The sequence below is a fragment of the Uranotaenia lowii genome, chromosome 3 (genome assembly GCF_029784155.1).
Source record: "Uranotaenia lowii strain MFRU-FL chromosome 3, ASM2978415v1, whole genome shotgun sequence".
NCBI classification, from domain to species: domain Eukaryota; kingdom Metazoa; phylum Arthropoda; class Insecta; order Diptera; family Culicidae; genus Uranotaenia; species Uranotaenia lowii.
This window is the reverse complement of record NC_073693.1, coordinates 257123578-257150367: the sequence shown is the minus strand read 5'-3', so window position 1 is coordinate 257150367 and position 26790 is coordinate 257123578. Positions and strand designations below refer to the sequence as shown.

At 37.1% G+C, this 26790-nt stretch overlaps 1 protein-coding gene across 1 annotated transcript in view; it reads left to right on the top strand.

Moving 5' to 3' along the window:
• LOC129758470 (uncharacterized) overlaps positions 1–24142 on the top strand; it is a 37818-nt gene extending 13676 nt beyond the window's left edge. The window contains exons 1-2 of the mRNA XM_055755976.1: positions 18643–18779; positions 23720–24142. Of these exons, the coding sequence (XP_055611951.1) occupies positions 18723–18779; positions 23720–24112 (450 nt within the window). The 5' untranslated portion in view covers positions 18643–18722 and the 3' untranslated portion in view covers positions 24113–24142. Of the gene's footprint in view, positions 18780–23719 lie in introns of the transcript that reaches the window.
• The last annotated feature ends 2648 nt before the right edge of the window (positions 24143–26790 follow it).

The following is a 26790-nucleotide window of genomic DNA, read 5'->3' as shown; positions in this document are numbered from 1 at the left end:
TGTTTTGGTGTTGAAAGTGGTGTGAAGTGCAGAAAAAGTGAAATACATAAAAATGTTAAAATATATATGAAAATTTTTAAAAAATGTGTTACTTTAGGCATTGGGATTGATTTTAAAAATAAATTGAATTCAGAACCAACGTAAAAGAAGCAAAATTCACTATAAACCACAGGAGGAAACCGTTTCGAGCTCACATAAAAATATCAAATCTCCCTGCAAATTACGGGAAAATATCATTTCGAGTCTACATGCGAGTTTTACAGTTTTCTTCATGGGCTGTTTTTCTGTCCTAAGATTGTCCTGTAATTTCAGCTGTTGAAAATATAGGACAAAATCGTCCCGACCACAGGAGAAAATAAAAAGTCTGTGTGTTTGTTTTGGATCATTAATCCGCATTATCAATTTCTGCCGGGTATTTTATTATCGCTCGTAAATGTACCAATAATAACTGTTAACAGTTTGTTTTGAAGCATTTACTGGCGAAGCTAGGCATCGATTTTAACGTTTAACTGACAGACAGTGTGTGTGGCCTAAAATTTGAAAGCCGCTGCTGACAGCTGGGTTCCAAGATAAAGGACCGTATTTGATGAAAAGCTCTAGATCGAAAGTACCACAAAAAGAAACAAAACCACAAAAAGAAAACAATCTCGAGCCTACAGCGGATTTTTGAAACTCCCAGCAAATTCCAAGATATGTCTGTTTTAAAACAACAAGTCAATTTGAATTTTAAAAATGTTAAATGTCTACTCTAACTGCCATAGAAAGTTTGCAGTAAAAAGTTATGAAAGTGCAAAGTTCATGACGCTCCTGGGTGTACGGTTAATTTTGAGACTAACTGTATATCAAGGCAGACGTCAAGCAGATTTCTGAAAACCTGTATGCGATGGATAAGGATAAGTTTGATGTTACCGAGGACCTCAGAACGAAAATGATCTCGTAATTCGCCAAGAATTTGATTTGACAAGCGTCTTTGCCTTCTAAGCCAATGGTCATGCACGCTCTTTTTTTTTTAACTCAAAATTAAGTATGACCGAGGTTTAAAACATAGTTCGATTCTATGAACTTTAAGTTAAGTACACTTTTTCCTCCTTGCGATGGATCAAAACGGAGTTCGAACTGCGAACTCAAAATTGATCCCTTTTTTTCCTTCGGCGAGGGATCAAAGCTGAGTTCGACCTTATGAACTAAAAATTGAACTTTCTTCGTTGGACTGAAAACACTTAGCGAGTTTAGTCCGAACCGGAACCAACGAACACGTCGCAAAATTTTGTCGCATCGGAACAATTACCGGAAGACTATGAAGAAACTTTATAATGAAATGCATGGTCACCCTGTCAGCGTAAAATTCTGTCCGTCATTGTCATCATATGGGAGCGGTCTTGGAATGTCCAGAAACTTCCGGAAGTTGTTTACTTCCCGTGGGAAGTGACATCCGGAAGTTTTCTTTGACCAGGAGTGTCAAAACTTTCCACCGTTCTGTACCGGAACAGCAACATTCGGGTACAACAAATTTTAATCATCCTTTAATTCCCTGAAAATAAGCTACCCTCGAAAAAAAGGATAAATTCGAGTTCGGCTGCCGAACTTAGTATTGAGTATGCCTATAAGAACTTAGTTTTGCTATTGCCCAGTTAAACTCAAAGTTGAGGGATGCCACCGAAGTGCTGTTTTGAACCAAAACTACTTAATTTTGAGTTTAAAAAAAGAGCGTGTGAGATTGAATCCCGGTCGTTGAATAATCTGACAAACATACACAGCAAGAAATATTCGTGTAAATTTAGATCGAAAACGATGCACGAAAACGGAACATCGATTTTTATGTAAAATTCTATCGCGGTGTATTTTTATCAAGGACTAGCTGATCCCATACGAACTCCGTTTCGCTTTCAACTTAAAATATGTCATGAACAATTTGTATGAAAGTCAATAGCCAAGCATTTTCCAGATTCATTGTTAAGTAATAATTGCAAAAATATTGGACGATCACTTCGTCTGTCGTCTGCTTCTAAATATGAAATCATGAATAAAAAACCACGTGTATAAATTTCTCTTATATAAACTTTGATATCTGAAATCGATTGCCCTTCCTTCAAAACTCCCGTGTGCAAATTTTCAAAGCAATCCATTGTATAATAACGTCAATATTGCTTAAAATAGTGAAAAATTAATTTATATGGACGACCCCTTTCGTCGACCCCTGGCAAAATATTAGACATCTGAGATCGATTGTCCGTCCCTGTACTGTCCCTGTAACTACCGTGTAGAAATTTTCATCTCAATCCGATGCATAATAACGTCGATATTGCAAAAATATTAAAAGGTTTATATGGACGACCCCTTTTGCCGCCCCCTTAAACTGAATTGAATACCTGAAATCCATTGCTCATCTCTCAAAACCCTCGTGTACCAATTTGCGTCTGAATCCGATGTATAATAACGACAATATTGCATCAACAGTGAATAGTTGACATGGACGACCCCTTTGGCCGACCTTTAATTTTAGTTTGGATAAGTGAAATCAGATGTTTGTCCCAAATAACACCTATGTGCAAATTTTCATCCCAATCCGATGTATAAAAACGTCAATATCACTAAAATACTGAAAATTTAATATGGACGACCCCTTTTGCCGGCCCCTCACACTAAATTGGATACCTCAAATCGATTGCACGTCACTCAAAACTATCGTGTACCAATTTTCATCTGAATACGATGTATAATAACGTCAATATCGCAAAAACAGCGATCAGTTAATATGGACGACCCCTTTGGTTGGTCCCTTACACAAAATTTGACACCTGAAATTGATTGCTCGTCTTTCAACACACTCATATGCAAATTTTAAACACAATCCGACGAAAAATAACGTCAATATCGTGAAAACAATATTTGTCTTGTATGGACGACCCCCTTCAGAAGGGGTCATCCAAAAATCTGAAAACATTTTTCATCCTTCCTGGCCCTAATGAGTATGCATGCCAAATTTCAGCTCTCTAGCTCTTAAGACGGCTGAGTCTATAGAGGACAAACAAACAAACAAACAAACAAACAAACAAACAAACAAACAAACATACATAGTCTCGTTTTGCCAGTAGAGCAGTGTGGACGTGTTTAAGTCAGCAGAGAATCGCTCTTTATCGGTTATCTTTTATTCGCCAGTTCACGGGACTGTGCTCTCGAAAAGCACAGAACACAAACACCAACAACAACAAGTGATAAGATGGCTGCACCAGCTTATCACCTAACCTCAAACGGACCACGTGCCAACACGCTTGTAATGGATATGTCAACTATTCCATCAAGAAAGCTCAACATGGACATTATAGCTAAATTCGTTAACGAAAAGTTAATGATTGCTTATTCCGACGTTAAAACACTGCAACACAACACTGGAAAGTCACTAGTTTTCGTTGAAGTAGCAAGTGAAGAATTAGCAATCACCGCAACAGAAAAAAATGGAGGTGCCCACGTTTTGTCGATCGATCAGGAGAATTTCAAGGTCAATGTGTTCATGGAGGACGGGGCAACTACAGTTCGAGTTCACGACATTTCACCACAAACGGAAAACAAGTCCATCGCGAAAGTGTTGGAAAAGTACGGACAAGTTCTTTGGCTCAAGGAGGAGATTTGGACGGAACCAACCGTTCTGAAGGGGATCAAGAACGGGATTCGAGCTGTGCGAATTAAACTGCATACAGCAGTACCTTCGTACGTAAACATCGGTGGAGAAGTGACGTTGGTAACATATAAACACCAGCAGCAGACGTGCCGGCATTGCCATAAACCGGTGCACTGGGGCCGAAAGTGCATTGAAGCGAGTTTCATGGAGTTGCCAGTTCAGGGAGGCAACATAAGCGAACGTTTGATTGCATCAGGAGTCAACTACGCAGGAGCTCTGAAAACGGGTGTTTCCAGAGAAAACGAGGCGGGTGGAACCACACAAGTTGGAGAGAGGGCCGCAATGATAAACAAGAAGAAGCAAGCAAAACCGAATGAAGAGGTAGGTGTTAATTTCACATGTTTAAATGATCTAGTACGGAAGAATAATAGTGCTCCTCAGAGTAGTGTCAGTACAACATCCGAAAGAATTACACGCAAATCATCACAGTACACTAACACATCAACACGAGAACATAAATCACGGTCAAGGTCGAATGTGCGCAATTCACGGAAAGGGGTGGCGGAAGTGGGTGGTGATGACAATTCTGATCTCATCCGCAGTATGCTGCAAAGTAATGCTTACGGGGGACTCATTTCCGAAGACGATGATATTGAGAGCGTGAGAGAGATGAGTGATCGGAGCATGAGTGGCAAGTTTAGAAACGATTTGGGTAACAAAAATTTTGAAAATATTTTGAAGAATAAATAGACTTGAAGTATGGCGAACTTTTTATCTTATAATATTGGATCAATTAACATGAATGGTATTTCTAATGAAAATAAAATAAATGCATTAAAATCCTTCGTTTTTCTCATGGAATTAGATATTATTTTATTACAGGAAGTATACGAAGCATTTGAAATTGGTGGATTTGAAATGTTTTCAAACATAGATCAAAATAAAAGAGGAACAGCAATATTAATTAAATCTCATATAAAAACAACACATTTACAGTATAGTTTAGATTCGCGTATAATTTCATTAAAAATAAACGATAATATCACTATATGCAACATATATGCAACATCAGGGAGTGCAAATAAAAGAAACAGAGAACAATTTTTTAAAGATGTTTTACCTCATTACATAAACGGTGGATTAGGAAAATTAGTGATTGGAGGTGATTTTAATTCTGTAGTTAATAAAAAAGATGCAAATCATGATTCAAATTACAGCCCTGCTCTTAAATATGTTGTTGAAAACATAAGCCTTGTTGATTCATGGGAACAGAAATACAAAAACAAAACTGATTATACTTTCATTCGAAATGGTTCCGCAGCGAGATTAGATCGGATATATGTATCGAAAAATATGATTAATGATATAGTTGACGTAAAATCAAATGTGTGTTCTTTTTCAGATCACAAGGCTGTGATTTTAAAAATGAAATTTCCGAATTTAGGAAAACCATTTGGAAGAACGTATTGGAAATTAAACGATTGTGTATTCACTGATGAAAATATTGCAGAATTCACTCAAAAATGGAATTACTGGAAATCACAAAAACGAGATTTTAATTCTTGGCTTACATGGTGGAATGATTTCGCGAAAGTAAAAATTTCATCCTTTTTTAAATGGAAGCAAAATTTAATTAGGAAACAGCTCAAAGATTCTTTAGAGTTCTTTTATTCAGCTTTAAAACATTTGCACAACGATTATGTTAATAATCCCGCGCTTATAAGTGAAATAAATAAAGTAAAAGGTAAAATGCTAGCTATACAAAAATCTATGATAAAACTTTTTTACAACAATACAAAAACATACATTTCAGGAGAAGATATATCGATATTTCAAGTAGGAGAACAAATTAAAGCAAAAAGTAAAACATTGATAAAATCATTAGAAATAAATGGAAATGAAGAATTTGATCAGGATATTGTGACAAATACTATATTGGAAAATTATACTAAAGCATTTCGAAAAGAAAACGTATCTGGAAGTTTTTCATTCGAACCAAGAAATAAAATTCCCTCGAATTTTGACCAAAATAGATATTTGATGAATGAAGTGTCGGTGGAGGAAGTTCAATTAGCATTAAAGCAAAGCCAATCAAGAAAATCACCCGGATGTGACGGATTACCCAAATGTTTTTATGGTAAACTTTGGAATGTTATAAAGACTGAACTGATATTTGTAATAAATGAAGTGATGAATGGAAACAATTCAAAAAAATTTATGGAAGGTATCATTATATTAATAAAGAAAAAAGGAAATGATAATTCCCTCGCAAATTACCGACCTATCACGTTGTTGAATTTTGACTATAAGTTAGTTGCTAAAATTATTAAAACCAGAATATCGAAGTTTAGTCATTTAGTTTTATCAGAAGAGCAAAAATGTTCAAATAAAGAAAAAAATATTTTCGAAGCTACGTGTGCTTTGAGAGATAAAATATGTGAACTCAATATCAAACAAAATACAGGAATTCTAATATCTTTCGATATGGAAAAAGCTTTTGACCGCGTTAATCATTGTTATTTACTAAAAATTTTAGAGAAACTAGGTTTTAATAGAACTTTTATAAATTTTATCAAAAATTGTCAAAACCTTTCTTATTCACGAATTTCGATTAACGGTAGGTTATCAAATGAAATAAGAATTGAAAGATCAGTAAGGCAAGGGGATCCTTTATCAATGTTTCTGTTTTGTGTGTTCTTAGAACCTCTTTTATTTAAACTAAAAGATGTACTGAATGTGAACGATGATTTAATAAATTGCTATGCTGATGATATTAGCTTAGTTATGATTGATTTCAATAAGTTAAACGTAATTAGGCAAATTTTCAATCAGTTTGAAAATGAATCAGGATCTAAGGTTAATTACTCTAAAACATCTTCAATGCTCATAGGAAAGAGAAGGACATTTAATTTTCCACATTGGATTAATTTAAAAGAAGAAGTAAAAATTCTTGGAATATGGTACTGTAACAGTAGCAAAATAATGATTGACAAAAATTGGAATGAGATGATAAAGAAATTAAATTTTAGTTTGTATAATAATAAATTTAGGAATTTAAATTTGATTCAGAAGGTTATTTTTCTGAATACATATGCTTCATCGAAAATTTGGTATTTAGCATCAACGATTTCAATAAACAAAAAGTACATCGCGAAATTAAAATCATTATATGGGAATTTTCTTTGGATGAGACAAAATCTTAGAATCATGATCAGTTATGTTTAAATAAGAAAAAAGGTGGACTTGGTTTAATATCTCCTGAGTATAAATGCAAAGCATTGCTTATAGCAAAATTTCTTAAATTAAATCACACGTATTTGAGATCTATAGTTGATAACATGCAAAATCCTCCAAATATAAAACAAATTCCATCAAATGCTCATTTTTTAAAAACAATTTGTTTAGAAATACCTTATATTCCTATTAATTGTATTGAACATCCATCAACTAGTAAAATTTATGATCATTTTGTACAAAAACTTCCAGAGGCACATATATCTAAAAAGTATCCTTCGTTTAGATGGAATATCATTTGGAAAAACATATTCACAAAATCTATTCAGTCAGACTACCAGTCCTCGTGGTATCTTTTGGTGAATGAGAAAATTTTATGCGCGGAAACTCGATTTCGTTTTGGAAATGGAACATCACTTATTTGTGATTTTTGCCCTCAACAGGTTGAGGACATAAAGCACAGAATAGTAGATTGTTCTAAAGTAAGAAATTGCTGGTGGTATACGGTTGGTAGGATCAAGTTGTTAAATAGATTAAAATTTAGAAATTTTGGATATTTAGATTTGAAATTCCCTGAATTGCGTGCACTCACGAGAGTAGAAAAAAATCAAACAATATATTTGTTGACACAATAGGGGAGAGTGGGGATACTTGATCCCCTTTTCTTATTTTCACCATATCTTTTTGGAAAAATTTAGCAACTCGCCGTCTTTGACATTTTCTGACAGCTTGTAATTTCAAGTTTCTATGCTCCAAAAATTAGAACGATACTTGAACCCGTTGATGAACTAGAAGCATTTTCGTGGGAGTAAAAAAATTGAGATTTTTCTGAAGTTAGGGGAGACTTGATCCCCTATTGAAGGGGACTTGATCTTTTATTCAGGAAGCCCTAATCCTTGTATAAAAATCAAACAAAACCCCAAGATAGAATGTTAATTGACTATTTTGGTCACGTTTGTTCTCATTTCACAATTTATAGCAGACTTAAGAAAAAGATTCTATAACTTTGTCTCAACGCTAGTAACATTGCATACCTAAAGGCGCTATTTTTTATAATTAAGAGAAAATTAATTATTTTTGCTCTTTTCTTTAGACAATTGTTTGATAAAATTAAATTTTTTGGATAAATATTAGTAATTTCGTAATCAGCAATCATAACGATCAATTCAGAAGAAGAATATGCCGTTTGGAAGGGGGATCAATTGTACCCAAATCTAGGGGATCAATTGTACCCATAATCAACATTTTAGAAAACTTTTTCTGAAAAATGTTGGGAGTTTTCCATTACTTTGAAAATATGGCATTATGAAGTTCATTTTACGCTCAAACGATTGATACATTGGAACAAATATTTTTTTCATAATTTTCCCATGTAAGGAACATTTTTAAGTGATGAAAAAAGATCTTCAAGTTACATTTTGTGAAATTTTTAAAACAAAGTTCAATTACTCAAACAATTATTTTGTTAAAATTTTTTAAACTACAAGCATTCTTATTTTGCTCATTTTGGCACATTTTTCTAGAACATTTGATCTTTGTAAGACATTCCAGTTTCGAGATATAGCTGAGGAATCAAGTATCCCCAGGGATCAAGTATCCTCATTCTCCCCTACTTACATTTTATACTCTACACGGATAGAACTGACATTGATCTGAGTGTTTTAGTTTTAAATTTTTAAACAAACATGTGAAATTGGCACTTATCTTTGATATTGTAAAAAATCTATTTTGCTTGTAATGAAATAACATAAGAAATAAACAGTTTTGTAAAAAAAAAAAAAAAAAACATACAGAAATTGCTTTTTATATATATAGATGTAGTTTTTGAGGCGTGTAAATTTAGATCAAAATCAATGCACGAGATCGGATCACAAAAGCCGCCGTGTAAATAAAAATACACAGGGACGTAAATTTTAAAATTTACTGTCGTAAAAGTTGATATTTTTGCTTAATATTCAGGTTTTTGCTAACTAAAATATGAATATGAATGAATACGCCGCATGTATTAGTTTTAACTAACATTTATTTCCAAAACTGAACATAAAAAAAAACATCACGGAAGGTGTCGCAGCCTGGAATTGTTACATCCGATGATTTCCAGCACGGGGACGTTTTTCGGATCGAACAGCGAATGGTTCCGGAACAGCATAGTTTTTCTGTCAGCATCACCTGCACCCTTTAATTGTTCTGATAAAGCTTTCTCCGGATACCAGCCTTGCGAAAAATCCGACCTTGCTGTAATGGAGAGAAAACTAATCAGTTTCAACCGCATTCTTCATTGCATGTCTCATAAACTTACTTCTTTAAATGACTCGTTAAGTGCTCCTGTAGATACGCCTTTGTACGACTCGTTTCCGAATAATTTTCCGACTTGTTTACTTTGTGCCCGACACGTAAACTAACTTGAAATATAAAAAGGCACAAGTTAAATATTTGCATTCAATTTTAAATCAAACAGATATAATTTTACACTGTTTGTGATATAATTTTTTTGACCGGTTTATTTCTGCATCACGCAATGTAAAATCAAATCAAAACAGTTTATTTTTATTCAATTTTGGAAAAAAAAGACTAATATTACATGGAAAAAAGTTTAAAATTACATCTTTTTGTAATTACTAGAGTTTTTTTTTGATAAGGTCGCATGAGCCACTCAATGACTTTCGAGAAAATCGGTGTGAAAGTTTTGAAACAGCTTTTAAATTCTCATTTAAAAAATAACTGTCGGAATTGTTCGGAAATTCGTTCTCGTATGCAAAAAATAGACAACAAATATGTTTGAACATGTGATACGGGCATTAGTAAGTTCTTACTGGTTTAAATGTACTTACGTCCTATTGTATTGATTATCTTGCTCATACGTCGTTTCGCAAATCATTAAGTTTTATCATAAAACTTGTTTGAACATGATCGTAACTTCGATATTCTGTTCCGTTCCGTTCCGTATGTTGCATGAAATGAATTCCAAAACAATTCGAACTCATGTTATAAAAGGAAGTGTCTGTTCAAATTTTCTTGAATTGCTGTTGTCCGGGACTGTCCATCAGGAATGTTTCAATTGGACTGTACAATTCTTGTTGATACTCTCATGACACGGGCCTTAATTCCGTTAACCGATCAACGAGTGCGGAAACATTTAATGCTGGATACATCTGTTGTAGGATAAAAATGTAATGCATGTATCAACCAATCAAAAATAACACTAATTTTACTTACCCAGCAATCAATTCAAGTCATTTGTTCTATTAAAATAGCTTAAGTCTCTCTCACAAACAATGCTCTTCTAAACTAATAATATTTTTAATCATTTTCACTATTTTGATAAGCATTTACTGCGAAAATGCTAAAAGACCTATGAACCGCACTTGCCGAAATGTTTTTAACGTCCTTTTGCATCACAGCAATCCAGTGCTGCGCAAAACGTCGTTAAAACCAAATTGCACTCGAAAATGAGAAAGTCAACATACGTCTTGAATTCAAATCATGTTTTTAAAGAAATTTATTGATCAACTGAAACCAAATTTTTACCTAACATAGAATTCATGTTTGTCTATCGTTTCTAGTCAAAAGCTTGATTTTGTTTATATTGGTTAATACGACTTAATCAAAACTAACTCTAGATTACACTTAAGAAAAAATAGATCATTCGTGTTTTAGATTTCGTGTTTTTTTTGCTGTGTAGTACAATGAAGGTTGGCTGTTTTAGCATTAGTGAAATGCAAGCCGGGTAGGGGAGAGGCGGGCTATATGCGCATATTAAGGAAAGCACTCATTTTCTCCCATATTCCAATAGATAGGAGTCTGAAAACTATATACACATGAGCGGACATCTGTTTAACATACGTTAGAGCAGTTTTTCTGTTAAAATCTTTAACAGTTTTTGTGAAAATAATTTTTTAATAAAAGAAGTCAAAATAGCCGATTTCCGAAACTGGCGAGCTAAATGCGCATATTTATGTTTTTAGCTATATTTCATTAACACTTGTAATATTTTGATATTATATAATTAAAAATGGTAGAAACGGATGTTAAGCATACATCAAGGCTGAAATTTTGATGAAATTTTTTACATAACTAGTTCTTTTGCATGAAACATAGTAAGGTATGCCATATAACCATATTTCATGGTAATATTTTGTTCATATCGTATTTTTATCGGATCAGTATGAAGTTATTCTTTTTTCGCTGTAATATCGTGATTTGAGCGTAAATTTGATGTTCAAATGATAAAAAGTAAAAAAAATATAAGACTTATCTATTTTTCTTGATATAGGCATTTAACCTGCCTTGATATGGGCATTCAGAACCTGTCTCTTATTCCAATATCTTATCATATAGAACCTTGCCAAAAGCTTCAATTTGTTGAATATCCAATTTCCAGATGAATAAGAAAGAAAAACCATTAAAACTTATGTTCACAGAATCTGTACGCACGATAATTAAAGTTCAATATATTATATCAAAATTGACAAAAATCTTGTATGAATTTTTAAATTTTTTTGACTTTATATAACAATCAAATTTCTTCATGCCATGTGTCAATAGCGTATTACCCTCAAACTGCACTGATTAGATACGTGGAATCTTCAGCCATATCGTCAATCGGCTGTATGCGCATATTACCCAACATGCGCATTTAGGAATACTTCCCCCTATATCTTGTAATTGTACGCTTGAATGATGCAGTACATGCGTGTGGATGGATCTTTTCAAGGGAAATAAGATTGCACTTAGAGACCTATTTATATAGGTAGGTAAGTGTGTACTCGCAGTGCTACCGGTGAACAGCAGCAACTTCAACCAATAGTGCAGGGGTGTCAGTAGCATAACATAGTTAAAGCAGTAAAGTTTGGGTAATTCCACAATAGATCAAATAAATCGTCGCAATGGACTCTCTACCCAACAGGAAAAATGGATAATGAATAAGCAATTGTATCTCAAAGAGTGCCTTCAGAAGCGGCTCTTTCCTTTCCTCAAGACTGACTATGGTCCGACGCTCTTCTGGCCAGATTTGGTATCCTGCCACTACTCCACGATAAGGGTAGAGTGTTACTCGGCGAACGGAGTCGATTTTCTGCCGGAAAAGCTGAACCCTTCGACTATCCGGAACTGCACCCAATCGAGAAGTACTGAACAATTATGAAGGAACACCTTATAAAACAACTTAAAGTTGTGAAGAATGTCGAAGAAATGAAGAGAAGCCTTGGTTAACACATTCTTAAATCGTGTAGATATTTATGACTGGTATTAAGGCTAAGGTTCTAGCTTTCGGTTCAACATGAGAAATGAAAAAAAGGAAACATGTCAAAACAAGCTCCTTTTGTTTCTTTATATGTACTACCTGGAGTCTCCAGGCTGGAGATTCTGTGGGAATCGGATGAAAACTCGAATTTCGAGATTAAATTGTGCGGAATCTGTCGCTAGCAGGAGACTATCTACGATCGATGCCACCTTCTTCAGTAAAAAGCGTCTAATACGCTAAACAACTAGAAGCGTTCCACCTTAAAAAACTGGTTTGTCCCTGGTGGATTCCATTCGCTGCGTCTTCTGTGCGTGCCTATTTGCCAAACTAAATACAGTAACCGCAGAACAGAAACCAGCACACATAACCCCTAATATACCGTGCTGGAAATCTGGTGGTCAGCATTACGTCCGTGAGTGTTTTTTAAGTTCCCACACCTGATTGTAATATAAGAGAAACAAGGGCACAGACAAACCCACATCCACGAAGACATCTAACCGTATTTCAATGAACCGGGACTTTATCAATCAGAAGAAGTTAATCTCAAACAGGAAAGTGGTCAACACCGTATTCCAGCAGCAGCCTAATCACATCAATGCCTTTTGGAAGCAGATTGCTGAAGCGGTAAATACCATGTAGCCGTACTTTGATCTAAAACAAAGGCGTAGGAGCTAATTCACACCGATTTCACTGGCCTCTTAGGTCTTATGTACAGCAACCCGAAAATTCTGGTCATAGACAACGCAGAGTTCAACACCATGCTATTATTGAAAGAAATTACTCACTAGCTGAGGAAAGGGGGTTCTAGAGAGATTTGTGAATTTTAGCGTTGGTGTTACAACCTGGAAGGTAACAGCTGTGGTAACAGCTTATTGGAGGCTTTCGTGGGATTTGGAAGAAAAGCAGTGTAATGTTGAAGCTAGAAGCCTAGGAAGCATGGAATACTGAACGAATCATTGATATCACATCCACTAGCCCATCACTGACAGCTAAGAGTGGTATGACGACTATCCAGAAGCGGAGATAGAAGACCAAAAATTTTCACAAATAGATCTGTGTTGATACTCTGAGCAAGAAATATCTCAAGTCTAAAGTTCCAGACAAACGCGAAGTAATGTTACCTATCATCTAACAACACCGGAGGCAGGAGCAATTCCTCAAAAAATCAACTCATGATAAAATCCGTTTTTCAACTGCACAATACCACAAGAATACCTCAGTACTTTTCTAAAAAGTATTTTGGAAAACAAACAAAATTAACACTCTTTCAAAAACAACAACTAACAATAAATTTATTATTTTTACTTTCTATCATAATCTCCCGCACAGGTGCCATCTTCCCTGCAGAAGACGCACATACACGAATCGTCCGCACTTCGACAGGGCTTCCGGGTCTTGAGAGTCGGTTTCCTGGTCGTCGTCGTCGTCGTACTCGGACAGGGCGCTTTGGTGGTGGTAGTCTTATTACATCGTTTCCGAGGCTTTGGAGTTGTTGTTGTTGTGGTCGTTGGGCACCGTTTTGTGGATGTGCAATCCGATTCTTCACTGTCGTACTGTTTCGAATTGCTGTATCGATTCATGTCCACTTCCTCGCTTTCTTCTTTAAGGTATTCTCTCTGGAAGACCAGTTTTGAGCGTTCAGTAGTTTTTTCATCTTCGTAAGAACTTGCACTGTCTCGCGACCTTAATTTTTCAATCTCTTGATTGCACAGTTTGCAAGGACACACTGTAGAAGGAGCCTCTATGCATTGTGAGTTTTCTGGATGATAGTTTACGAGACAATCCAACAGTCGATTGATGTTTTTGTTAGTTTCTCTCAGTTGATTAATGAGAAACGATCGGAGACAATTTGGCCTCTTTTTGGGATACTTTGGCACCTCAATGATGTCTTCAGAAGATTTTTTGTTTTCGTAGATTGATTCACGCTTTTTTAAAGTCGAATTTTCGTCTCTTTCAATTGATTTGTTAATAAGATGAATCAACGGAGAAAGTTGTGCCTCGTTCTCTCGCTCTTCATATGAAAATGTATCGGGCGTATCATTATCTTCTACTGTGTTGATGTCCTCTATGCCTTTGACCTGCAATAGTAACATAATGCACTGATCGAACAAATATTTAGAACGATTTTCATTCGTAGGATCACTAATTATGACTTACCTGCATCAAACATAGAGCACAAACTACCAAAAGGACCAATTGAATCCACACTGGGGTCATTTTGAGCGACCATCAAACAAGACTATTTATCGAATTGCTAATGTAGCACTTTAAGTAGAAGGCCATTAAATGACGAAGACCCCGTCACTGCACAAAACATAAGCTTAATCCCGAAAGTTACTAATACGTGACTTATCGGTTAACGGGGCCTCGTTCGGTGGAGGCGTTGGATTTTTTTCTTTTGATTTGCTCGATGAAGCCTTCCACAATTGTTGAAATTGTGTGTTTAGTAGTTTATTCAATAATTGACTAATTTTCTTGGAATTAGTTCTTTTGCTGACTTGCTGATCTTTTGAAAATATCAAAACTTTTATCAGATGAATCAAAAATCTTCAAAGTATTGTGATTTTTGAATAAAAATTTAAGATTGTTTTTAATGTTGCCGATGTATTTTTTTTTGCCAATCGCACGCGTTTTTCTCTCCATCCGCGAAAATTTCATAAAATCTTTAAATTGATAAGAAAATGTCTAAAAGTGTTTAAATATGGTGGGTGGGAAAAATTTAAAAGTGTGCACCGGATTTTCCGTGAATTCCCCGCGAAATATGTTTAAGTTTGAAAAGATGCCAAATAGGTGGCTACATAAGCAACCAGATGAAAAAGTCCACGTTTCTTCTGTTACTGTGTTCCAGCAGCGGTGTGTAGACTCGGTTCGGAAAGAATCATTCGGCTGATTTTTTCCGAGTTTAACTTGTTGTGTGCAGTGATGTCAACCTTCCAGATTTTGTCTGGATCTTCCAGACTTTTTGGACTTTTGCCAGACATTTTTTTAGGTTTCCAGACTTCCAGACTTTTTCCATTTCTTCCAGACAATTCCAGACTTTTGTGTTTGGACATAAATTGTTCTAAGATTCTATGAAAATTCAATTTTGTCATGGTGTAATATGGCAGGAAACAGGGTGGCCACCCATTCGGGAAATGTGGGAAAAAGACGGGATTTGGAATCCACCGGGAAAAATGCAGGAAAAAGCCGGGAATTTCTCCCGAAAAGTCGGGAATTTTCGGCTCGATGAAAGTCTGTTCAATGAAGTTTGAACGAAAAAGGCGAAACAAGTAAAAATTGATTCACAGTTGATCATCAATCTCTTTCCGATTGGCTTCGACCGATTTCTACCAGGTCGAAATGGATCCTCCTACCGTGTTGGATCGGTTTTGACTATAGTTTTAACTTGCTTCATTGAACAACGGGAATAACCGTAACGAAATCGTTAATCCAGTATGCTCGTTATACTCACTCGAGAGATGCCGAGTCCTATTAAAACAAAAAAAAAAACAATCTGTTATAGAAACTATTGCAAATCGGAAGCGAGAGGCGGCCGAGGAGGCGAAATAATTGAAGCTTCCATCCGACGCTCATAGAGAGGAAGCATGATGGACGAAAAAATTTGTACTCGGCCAACGGCCAAATACCGAATATTGTCCTTTTAAACTATTCGGCCAAACGAATATTCGGTCGACTACTCCAGAAAGTTTTAAATTATAAAACCAAGAGCGATTATTTCATTTTCCTTATATTTGTTCCATTGTAATACCCCTCATGTTTTGAATCGATCATTTCCAATCAGATGATATTACCATATGATGTATTACGAGGTCTTTTTCAGGTAGGGGTTTCTCTGATATTCAAAATGTCTCAAAGAATTGAAAGGACATCAGATGACTTGTCGCTGCTAGGGCGTTAGTTACCAAAGATATTTGGATCCTGTGAAATCTGGAACAAAACATGTCAAAGCAGGTGCTAAGCAACTTGAAATTGCTTATTTGATATTGAATTATATGAAGGTCGAATTTGAGCAAAATATCTTCAAAATAGTAGTTTCAAAGAACGATGATTTTTAACTTAAAAATACCATACTTTCCATCACACGTTTCTACATGGTCGGGCAATTCAGGACGATTTTTGATAAAAATATAAAAACAAAGGCAAATCTTAGAAATCTAAGTCTAGGTAGGTGGTTTCAAAAATAAATATTCGGATTTTTGTTTTGTTTCTTGTTCGGGAATTTCATGTTAACATGCGGGAAAAATGTGGGAAATCCAAAATGGATTTCGAGTGGCAACCCTGAGGAAATGAATATAAGAACCTATGAACTATGAATTCAATAAGGGTTCGAAACCTTGGCAAATGCTTTGAGGATGTATGTTAAATTGAGACTCAGACAGAGCACGTAACTGATATAGTGACAGAAAAATACTATTGTAACATTGAGATCTGGGGACCAAAAAAAAGGTCGCCACCTTCAAAACTTAGGTGTCCAGACATTTGCAGAAATTTCCAGACATTTTTTAAAAATCTTCCAGACTTTTCTGAAAAATAGTTGGCAACCCTGGTTGTGTGCAGATTGATTTTATCTTCGTTCCAATCATGACGCGATTGCACACAAAACGAAGAGAACAGTTCCGAATTGATGTTTTCCATGCCTCGCAGGAATACAATAACACCAACGAAACAACAGAACGAAGCTTACCGTACATGAATGCTCACGAGCGATCGTTGCCTGACAGACCGAGTTTACATTCCTCGCACACTTCTCTCGCTCGTTTCCCGTTCCCTTGTATCTATCAATTTAAGCCACGCCCCCATGCGTTGTCCGATTGATGTGTTCGGCTGCCGAACGAAAACGATTTTTTTTTAATTCGCAGAACTGTTCGTTTGCTTCGCTGATGTTTCCCCCGATTGCTGTTTACTCCAGGCAAGTTTACTCCTGCCGAGTTTACCCGAAGTTTACTTCCTGATGCTTTCCGAGTTGAACTTTAGATAGCATCATTGCAGATTGAGTTTAACGAAATAAAATCGTTCTGCAAAGAAGGGCAAAGTGCGAGTATGTAGACTCGCGATTTTAACATCTCTGTGTCCCAGATGTCTCTGCGTTTTCTGCTCCACAGTGGGCCCGGCTGTTTCATGTTTTCTATTATTCAAATGTTTTTATGTTATCATAAAGGAAAGCAGGAGCAAAGACAAGAATAATATTAATATTTTTTTTTTTTATTCTAAGGGATCAGACATAAGTTCTGACTGTGGAAGAACATCAATTTGAATCGAATGGAATGATGTTCTGCAAACTGATCGGTGCTGGACACACAATTACTTAAATTAGTAAACAAATTGCTTTACGATATTTGAACCGAAATAAATGGCGATATGGATATTAGAACGATTTAGTATTCCAATTTTCATTTTGCTAACCATTTTTTTTTTAATTTTGGAAACTCAATTACAAAACACTGACTAAAAGATTTCAATATTTAAATGTTTAAAATATTATTTTCAAAGAAACTTTAAAGTTCCATTAAATAATTGGTAAATGATCCTTAAAATTCTATTCATGTTAAGTTAAGCTGGCTAAAATCTTACAACCATAACTTATATCCCTTTGGTTCCAAGGGCCTTATATGTCATAAGATGATTAGTTTAAGGAAAATTATATTTTTCTTTATTTTGGTATGCGGTGGAAAACGAAGGACCTCATTCTGCGAGTTTGATGACGTGACTTCGCAATGGTCTCGTAATTTCAGAAAAGTTCAGATGAGCTCTGAAGACCGATCAAAACTTAACCGATATAGCGTGCGGAGGAGTTATTGAAATAACCACTTCAAGTAATTTAAATTTTTTTCATGAATTATCATGAGATTAGCTTCATTTCTTTCTCAGAAAGTATTTCGATCAAATAAATAGTTTTTAAGGCACACGCATTCTTCACTGTCCTATTTCTAAATTAACTACGCTTTACAGAGGAATACCGTTAGACCTGTACTATCTTACGGTTCAAGACTTAAGACGGACAAGACTTTGAAACCGAAACACATAAACTTTTTTGCTGGATGCTGGTTACACAACTTTCCATAAATAATATTATTAAAGTTCAAACTAACTTCAAACGATAACGAAACTGTGAGATGAATGGTAGACTCATTTAAATTCAAACCTCGGAATTATCTCCCTTCATCACTCTATTGTTACCACTTTAATTCTGATCAAGATTATACTTTTCATCGATGCGTTTGATTTGAACTGTACGGCATCAAAATTGACAGGCCTTCCGTCTGGGAATGACAATCTGCACTTGCATTCAAATGCGGTGATCGACTAATGATTATCATAATGTTGTAACCTCTAACCCACTCGGCAAATTAGTATGTATACAACCCAGTCGAAGGTGAGCATAAATGCATCAGCATTGTCTCCGTCAGCTGTTGTTCTGCTAATTATGTAACTGTTATGCATATGTATGCAGTTTTCGGCCAACGCGAGACGCGACGCGCTGTGCTGTGAACTTCATCGTCAACAGGCTGAGGTTAAAGTAAACAGTCAACACAGTGGGTTTTATCGCCAGAAGAAAAAGGCATGCCTAAATGCAAACTGATCTTTGGCCATACCAGTTGATAAATAACCTCTGCAGCGTACATCACGATGTTCGCCATTTTAGTTCTGTTATCAGTTGTGCTAACGAATTTCTGCTGCTGCTCGGTAAGTGCTGTGCTAGTGCCCGATAGCCGAATTCAGGGCCCAAATGTGTCAAGGACGCCACATTCTTTCCCGTCCGAGGTGCGGCTAATATTGCTGCGACTTTTGCGCCGTTTAGGCAAGACCCGTTCCGTTGCTCCTCCAGGCGTTGACACACATTCGATCCGGAAACGTGCCAACTCTGTCAGTAACTCTGCCGCGGGTCATCAGCAGAGGTCACCGTTGGTCGAGATAATGCTACGCATACTGGACACCATTCAAGTAATACCGAAAAGACGTGCGAGAAGGATGTTGTCGCGGCCAGAACGCTCGATTCGGCAATTTAAACCGTACTATGCCCTTGTGCTAGCTTCGGTAGACGACCCAGCGAAGGTCAAGTGTAGCCTGATGGTGTTTTTTGTGTTTTTGATAGCACATCACATATGAATTAGAAGCTTCAATGAAATTTAACAGCTTTTATTTCGGGCACTGGCTCATGGAATTCACTAGAATAGATCATTTTAATCGTTATGGCTTGACATCTGACAATTTTTTTTTATTTAACCACTTTTAGAACCACGTGAAGTTAAAATATACAGCACCGTTCTTAATTGTATAGAAATTGGAAGCACGCACTTTGTCACTTCAGCTTTGAACTTCCATAACTTTTTAATCTGATGATATTTTTTGATCAAATTTTCTGCGTTAGATAGATCAACTATCACACTATTATATCAACAAATTTGAGCTTTCTGGAGTTTGTGTGGCTTGAGATACAGTAAATATACGAAAATCGGACTTTTTGGACTTCTACCATTCAAACTGCAGTATCTCAGAAACTACGCTAAATTTTTTGTTGAAATTTTCAGAATGATTGTTGAAATATAAAGCTAGCATGTCTTAAGTTTTTGAAAAGTTCCATGGATGGGACAAAAGTTTCGTGAGGTACGATATTTCAGGCATGAACCTAGAAAATCTTATTTTATGTTTAACAATCAGTAAATCAATTTCAACCAAAAAAAATCAAAAAAATATAGAGAGATTGTAATTTCAAAACACTTAAATAGACCATTTATTCCAATTTGGTTGAAAACGATATTGTTCTCATGAATCGTCCAAAATTCTATACAAATCGCATTTTTAGGTTCATGCCTGAAATATTGTACACCGCGTAACTTTTGATCTCATCGATAGAACTTTTCAAAAACTTCAGACATGCTTACTTTGCAAAAAATGTAGCGTAGTTTCTGAGATATTGCAGTTTGAATGATAGAAGTCCAAAAAGTCCAATTTTCGTATATTCACTGTATCTCAGGCCACACAAACGGCAGAAAGCTCAAATTTTGTGATATAACAGTGTGATGAATTGATCGTATAACGCAGAAAATTTGATCAAAAAATATCATCAGAGTAAAAAGTTATGGAAGTTCAAAGTCGAAGTGACAGTGTGCGTGCTTTCAATTTCTATACAGTTATGAACGGTACTGTACATTAGGGTGACAATGGATGAAAGGGAAAAATTTCATGATCGAATTTTGAAAACCGACCATAAACATTCTGAAGATTGGCCCAGAAAACTGACCTGTGAAATTTCAGCTCAATCGGTCTTGATTTAAAGGTGGCTCAAAGTGCTCAGAGTCTCGGGTTTTTTATCCTCAAAAATCATCGACAGAGGGAGCAAAGGAAAACGGAAAAATCGAAATTTCAATTTTGATGCAAAATGACTGAGAAATTCATGAAACGTCGAGGTTTTTTGTACAAATCAGTTTTAAAAGTTTTGATTTTTGTATCCAAAATCGAAATTTTGAAAGTAAGTTCAATCGAAATAAATAAAAAAAAACTTAGATCCTTAAATACGATTTGAACGCTGATATGCGCTTTGGTGAAAAATTGACATTACAATTTACAAGTCATTTTCGTTCAATTTTCTTTTGTTTGTTGAAGAATAGTGCCCAGTGTTAAATTACATTCGCTCGGCTTTTGCCCGGTTATGGATTGCAAAATTTATAATCGAATGCTTGATTTTTTAGGTTGTTTCTCCCAAATTTCAAAATTGGGTGTTATTATTGTCAATGCTGTTGAAATCCAAAGTTTTCGCGATGGTGATTGGTAACCTTGCCAACCAGCGATGACGAGAAAATCATCTAATACCTCGGCAATCGGTAACCTAAAGAAAGAGACTATAGTAAACAAAGAGGCGCCATCTGCTGTAGGGCTGCCTTTAAGACAGCTTGGTTCTGCTCGATTGGAATGACACTGACAGAAAATAAAAAATTCCAATCGTAACATTTGTCATTGCTTGTGTTATGTTAAGAACAGTATCAAAGGCAAATTGGAATAAAGAGTGGCCCGGATGCGCTCTGAAGAAATTCTCGAATGCTCATAGTGTAGGAATGATCGAATCTTCAAACCCTCTACAGCACACCCATATATGGTTAGGTACTAGGATTTGTTTCACATTTTATTAACTTAATTCAGTTTTGTAAAACATTTCAATTATTTAAATGATTATCAATTACAGGTAATATCCAAAAAAAATTAAAAAAAAAACTCACAAATATGTCTTTTTGATTGAAAATCAAGGAATCATTTGGACTTATTGAAAAAATGTAAAAAAAACTCGTTAAAAAATGAGAGCTCTTAACGCATTCCGGACCAAATGCGAAGTATCCCGGTTTTTTTTCCGGCCGCGAATGTGATACATTCAGTAGCATAACTCAAATGTTATAAATTTAATCATGAAAGTGGATTGGATTTTGAGACAAAGAATGCCTAATATCGGTGTTTTTCGGCTTCGATTTCTTGGCGGTCCTCAATGTGTTAAAATATGGCATTATGAAGTAACTTTTCATTCAGTTTCACACACAAACTTGAAAACCTAAAAAAAGGTTTTTTTTGGGTTTTCGAGTTGACAGCGGTCTGTTTTTCTATGATGTAATTTTGGGAGCGTGTAAATTTAGATCGAAGTCGATGCACGAAATCCGACGATGAAAGCTGTCGTGAAAAAATACACAGGGATGCAAATTAAAAGTCTTTTCATCGTTAATATTAAAAATATTTGTAAAAAATTATGGTTTTCGGTGTTACGATTCTCATTAATGAAAAAAATCATGGGATTTAATTTTCGTGTGGTATATATTTACAAAAAAACACCTAACAAAAAAACTGTCATCCACTACCACGAACAGGGCTAGGCTGGAAATGTTGTATATGATGATTCCTTTATTATAAAATTTTTTTTACAGGTCAGTGTTTTCAGCATGCTCGGATGATGCCTGACTACTGTGATAATTGCAGGAAACTTCACATCATTCCCCTGGTAGATTCTCAACAACTGGCCGTTTCTATAATTTAAAAAGAATTTTAGTAATTTCATATTAAAATACTTTAATTCCCTTTCATATACCTATCACTTTATAATACACCTATCCGACAGAATTTTGCCTGGGCAGATAACAACCGAGACTTCCGAGCAACAGTTTTTGGCTAGGCGTACAAGAACCACCATCTCGAGTCAAAGTAATAAACATTTATGCCGCGAAAAAACATAGCATCTGTTAATTTTCACATAGTTATTGATGTAATTTTAGATCAAACTTGTAATATCTAATTCAACAAATATAAATTTACACTATTTGTGATATAAATTTCATCGATCGTTTGAACTTTGCATTCCGGAATGTAAAATTAAACCAAATCAGTTTATTTCTATTTACTTTTTTGAAAAAAGACTAAAAACATCAAAAGACACATTCCACCGTGACGTGAAATCGCTTTCCGGACTTTTCTGCACTGTTATCGTTCTAGAAGTCAACCAATTTACTTGAAAATGAAAAAAATTGAAGCAAACGGTCGCAAATTGAATTTCCTTCAAAATGAATACAATTTGGTCATTTTAAAATTTAAGTTGTTTTTGTTATGACTAATTACTTTTGTGACGTGAATTCACGCTAGAATTGACCATTTCGGACTTTAGTACATACATCCTTGAATTCCTGTTCTCTTTGTGGAAATAGAATATCGGTGTCTTCGAATGAGTTGTAAAGAAAATAATTACCCACAATTTGATGTACAGAGCTTCTCGATTGAACAACAACGAACGAAGTTATGTTAAATACTAAAAAGATTTCTGAAAAAAAATCATCCATATATTAAAATTAATGATTTTGTAAAAGTTGTCAAACACTCCATTTTTTTCAACAAAAAAACTGATTTTCAAAATCATCTAACATATGTGAAAAAAAACTTTTTTCTCTTTTTTCGTTGGTTTCGTGTAATTTGAATTATCAAAATTAAAGACAATTTTGAGATTTTTTGATACGCGAACGGATAAAAATCACTTTTGAGCGGTACAAGCGCGTGGAATGTGTCAAAAGGAGTTGAAAATTACGTCTTTTTTAAATTACACTGGCGAAAAAATAGATCACTCGTGTTTTAGGTTCCGTATACTTTTAGAAATTTGTTGCTGTGTATTTTTAAAGTTCCCATTTAAGTTCACGTGATTTCCAATTAACCCTGGGAGTTGTTTTTTTTTTTGACTCGATTGCTTTTCCAAATTTATGCCCTAAAATCGATGGAAATAATAAAGATTTTATTGTTGGAAATACTGAATAAGCTTTGAAGAGCTAATTTCATAAAAATTTTGGATTATTTTTTTGTAAAGCGGCTGGCAAATCTTTTTGCAAACATCGGTAAGATCACTACATTCATTTTCATAGAATTGAATTTACTTTAAATTTTCATTTATTTAGATACGAAATCTCTTCTTTATGCGTAGATAGATAAATTAATGTTTAAACGAAAATCATTTCATAGCGAAGAAGTACAGATACATCGCTACCATACTGATTACAAATTTAATCAATAACAAAATGCTTAATGTACAATGCATAGATGCAGAATGCACATGTTGTCGCACCAACATCTTCAAATCGTTAAGTATAATAGTTGTTTTATTACCCTAGATTCCCCTGTTTGGCGTCGGTTCGATGCCATTGATGGAATCATCGCTGGAGCAGACAATGGATACTGGTGGTCGTCACCGGCCCGCTGCGTCCCATTCTTCGGATCAACTCAGCATCGAAGAGCGAGACTCAGCCGATTACAGCGACAGTTCCAGGGAAAATAAATCGTTGATCGATTCTGTCGAAACGGATGAGGAAGATGGTGAACGGATTTACGATTTGATGATTAAAATTCTACATATTCTGGACAAACAAGCTCGTCGCGACACAGAGAGGGCAAGGAGACTGCACAATTTAAAGAATAGTAGTTCCCCGGTTGTTAACCTCGTGGACGCGGAATTTTTGAGTAGCGATGATCCCGAACCAAGCGGTAACCTGGCTGACAGTGATTAGTAAAATTCGTAACTAGTTAGGTTTTTTCAACTAGAGAAGAAAATTTTAATTTTTAATTATTTTCTTAAGAAAAATTAAGATACAACTAGAAAAATTGAGAACGTTAGAAACCCATTCAACTTTTATGAACAAATAAAACGACTTTAAGGAAATCAATTAACAATGATTTTGTTGGCGTTTAACACCCTGGTTTAAGAAACGAGAAGCTCTGACTGAAGGATGTGGCACACACCTTAATCACGCGACAACTGTTTGCTATGTTAATCTGTTAACCCTCATCCGCTCTTGACTGGCTTGCGAAGGAAAAGCTCCCAACGATAATGAATATTTAAGTGAAAAAAATGGCTTGCTAAGGACAAGCCCTTTTTTTTTTATTAGTTGATCACCCAGGTGGTAAATCCTTTTTACGGATTGCATTCCAAGGCACGGCGAGCGACCGAGTCCCCCCAGTATGCTACTCTGGGTCCATGGGTGCAATTGGACGACTCATGATACTATGTACCCCTACGCCATAAAGTCCACCTGGGGCCTCTGGCCATAATTCCCATCCGGACCTGCAACGAAGGCTGTACCCAAGATGGGAGACCAAGTCCGCGCTTAAGCGCTCTTCGGCAAACTCCAGTTCGAGTCAAACTCCAGCATATATACCCTGCCTCTTATTACGATTCAAGACTAAGGACCTCGCCTCTAACGACTTGAGATCCGGCCTTTACTCGCAAATCGAGACTAGCTTGGTTCCCACGAAAAACGTGCGCTCCGCCTCTGTTCGAGACCACTGCAAGAGACCAACGACCTCGCCTCTAACGACTTGAGGTCTTGGCTCCGCCTGGCTTGGCTCGAGGCCCTCTCCTCTTTGCCCGTCCGTGTGCCGAATCGAGAGCAGCTTATCCTGGACTCGCGCCTGTCACAGCACACGTCCGGGGCTTTACGAAAACTACTCGGATGATTCCCGGCGAAGAATTCATCCTACACCGACTCAGGTGACTCACCCGCCGACGACGTGAATCACCCTACCCGAGAGTATTTCGCGGCGTAAATACTCTTCCCCCTACGAGTTCGACTGCGAAGAAGGTATAGTCTTATCCCCGCAGCTTCCCTCGTAGGGAGCGCGTTCTACTCAGATACTCCGCGGCGATGGAGGTATCCTACACAACGATCGCGACGTACCTAAACAGCTCGGCATACGCAGAAGGTATAGTCTTATCTTTGTATGCTTTACTGCTAGGATCGGACGCACACTACTCGAATGCCCCCCGCCGAAAGGACATTCTACTCCGACCGTGGTCCGGTCTTCCTCCTCCCTTTTTGGCTGGCAACCCTAGGGTTTTTGCCCGCCGTGTGCCGAATCGAGAGCAGCTTATCCTGGACTCGCGCCTGTCACAGCACACGTACGGGTCTTAGACGCTTACGACTCAGATGAATCCCGACGGTGATGTCATCCTACCCGACTCGAGTGGCTCATCCGGCGGCGACGTGAGACCACTCTACCCGAGAGTATTCCGCGACGTGAATACTCTTCCCCCTACGAATTCGACTGCGAAGAAGGTATAGTCTTATCCCCACAGCCTCCATCGTAGAGGGCGCGTTTGACTCGGATACTCCACGACGATAACGTTGGAGGTTACCTACACACAGACGTGCGACGTACCTAGCAGCTCGGCATACGCAGAAGGTATAGTCTTATCTTTGTATGCTTTACTGCCAGGGTCGGACGCACACTACTCAGGTGCTCCCCGACGAAGGAGTCACCCTACACCGATCGCGGACTGGTGCTGGTTCCAACTCCTCTGCAGGGCAGTCATGATCCGGGTGAACCCATCGCTGACCACGCGCCAAGTGTTGGCGTCTTCGCACATCCTCTGCACTATGTTGTCGGCTGTCGTGTCTGGTCCGCAGGCGGCAAGCATGTTAGCACGTACCTCCTCGAACCTTGGACAGCTGAACACTACGTGTTCTGGCGTCTCAATTATGTCTCCGCAGGTTAGACAGGATGGCGAATCCACGTGTCCAAACCGATGGTGGTACTGCATGAAACATCCATGGCCAGTCAGGAACTGTGTCATGCAAAAGTCCACCTCACCATGTCTTCGATCCATCCAGGATCCGATATTAGGGATCAAGCGATGGGTCCACCGGCCACGTTCCGAGCTGTCCCACTGGTGCTGCCAGTTGGACAGCGAGTTCTCTCTGGCATGTTTCCGCACGTCGGGCACGTGCCTGTTCTCGTAGCAGAAGGCATCTTCCTCTAGCAAGACCGAGATGGGCATGACCCCCGCCACAACATCAGCAGCTACCGAGGACACCGTTCGGTATGCGCTGATTACACGCAGGTTCATCAGCCGCTGCACCCTGCAGAGCTGTTGCAGATTACACTGCCTACTCAAGGCTGCCTTCCAGGCTGCCACTCCGTAACGCAGAATGGACGAGGTCACGCTCGCCAGGACCCTCCTTCTGCTGCAGCGGATCGCCGAGTTGTTCGACATGGCCCGAGAAAGGGCTGCTGTCGCCATTGCCGCTCTTTTACAGGCGTAGTCGACGTGGGCCGTAAAGCTCAGCCGGTCGTCGATCATCACCCCCAGGTATTTCACCGCACGTTTGGACTCGATTGCACACGGGCCAACTGCGATCGTCCCGGATTGTGCCGAAATCAAGTTAGTGATCAGCACCATCTCGGTCTT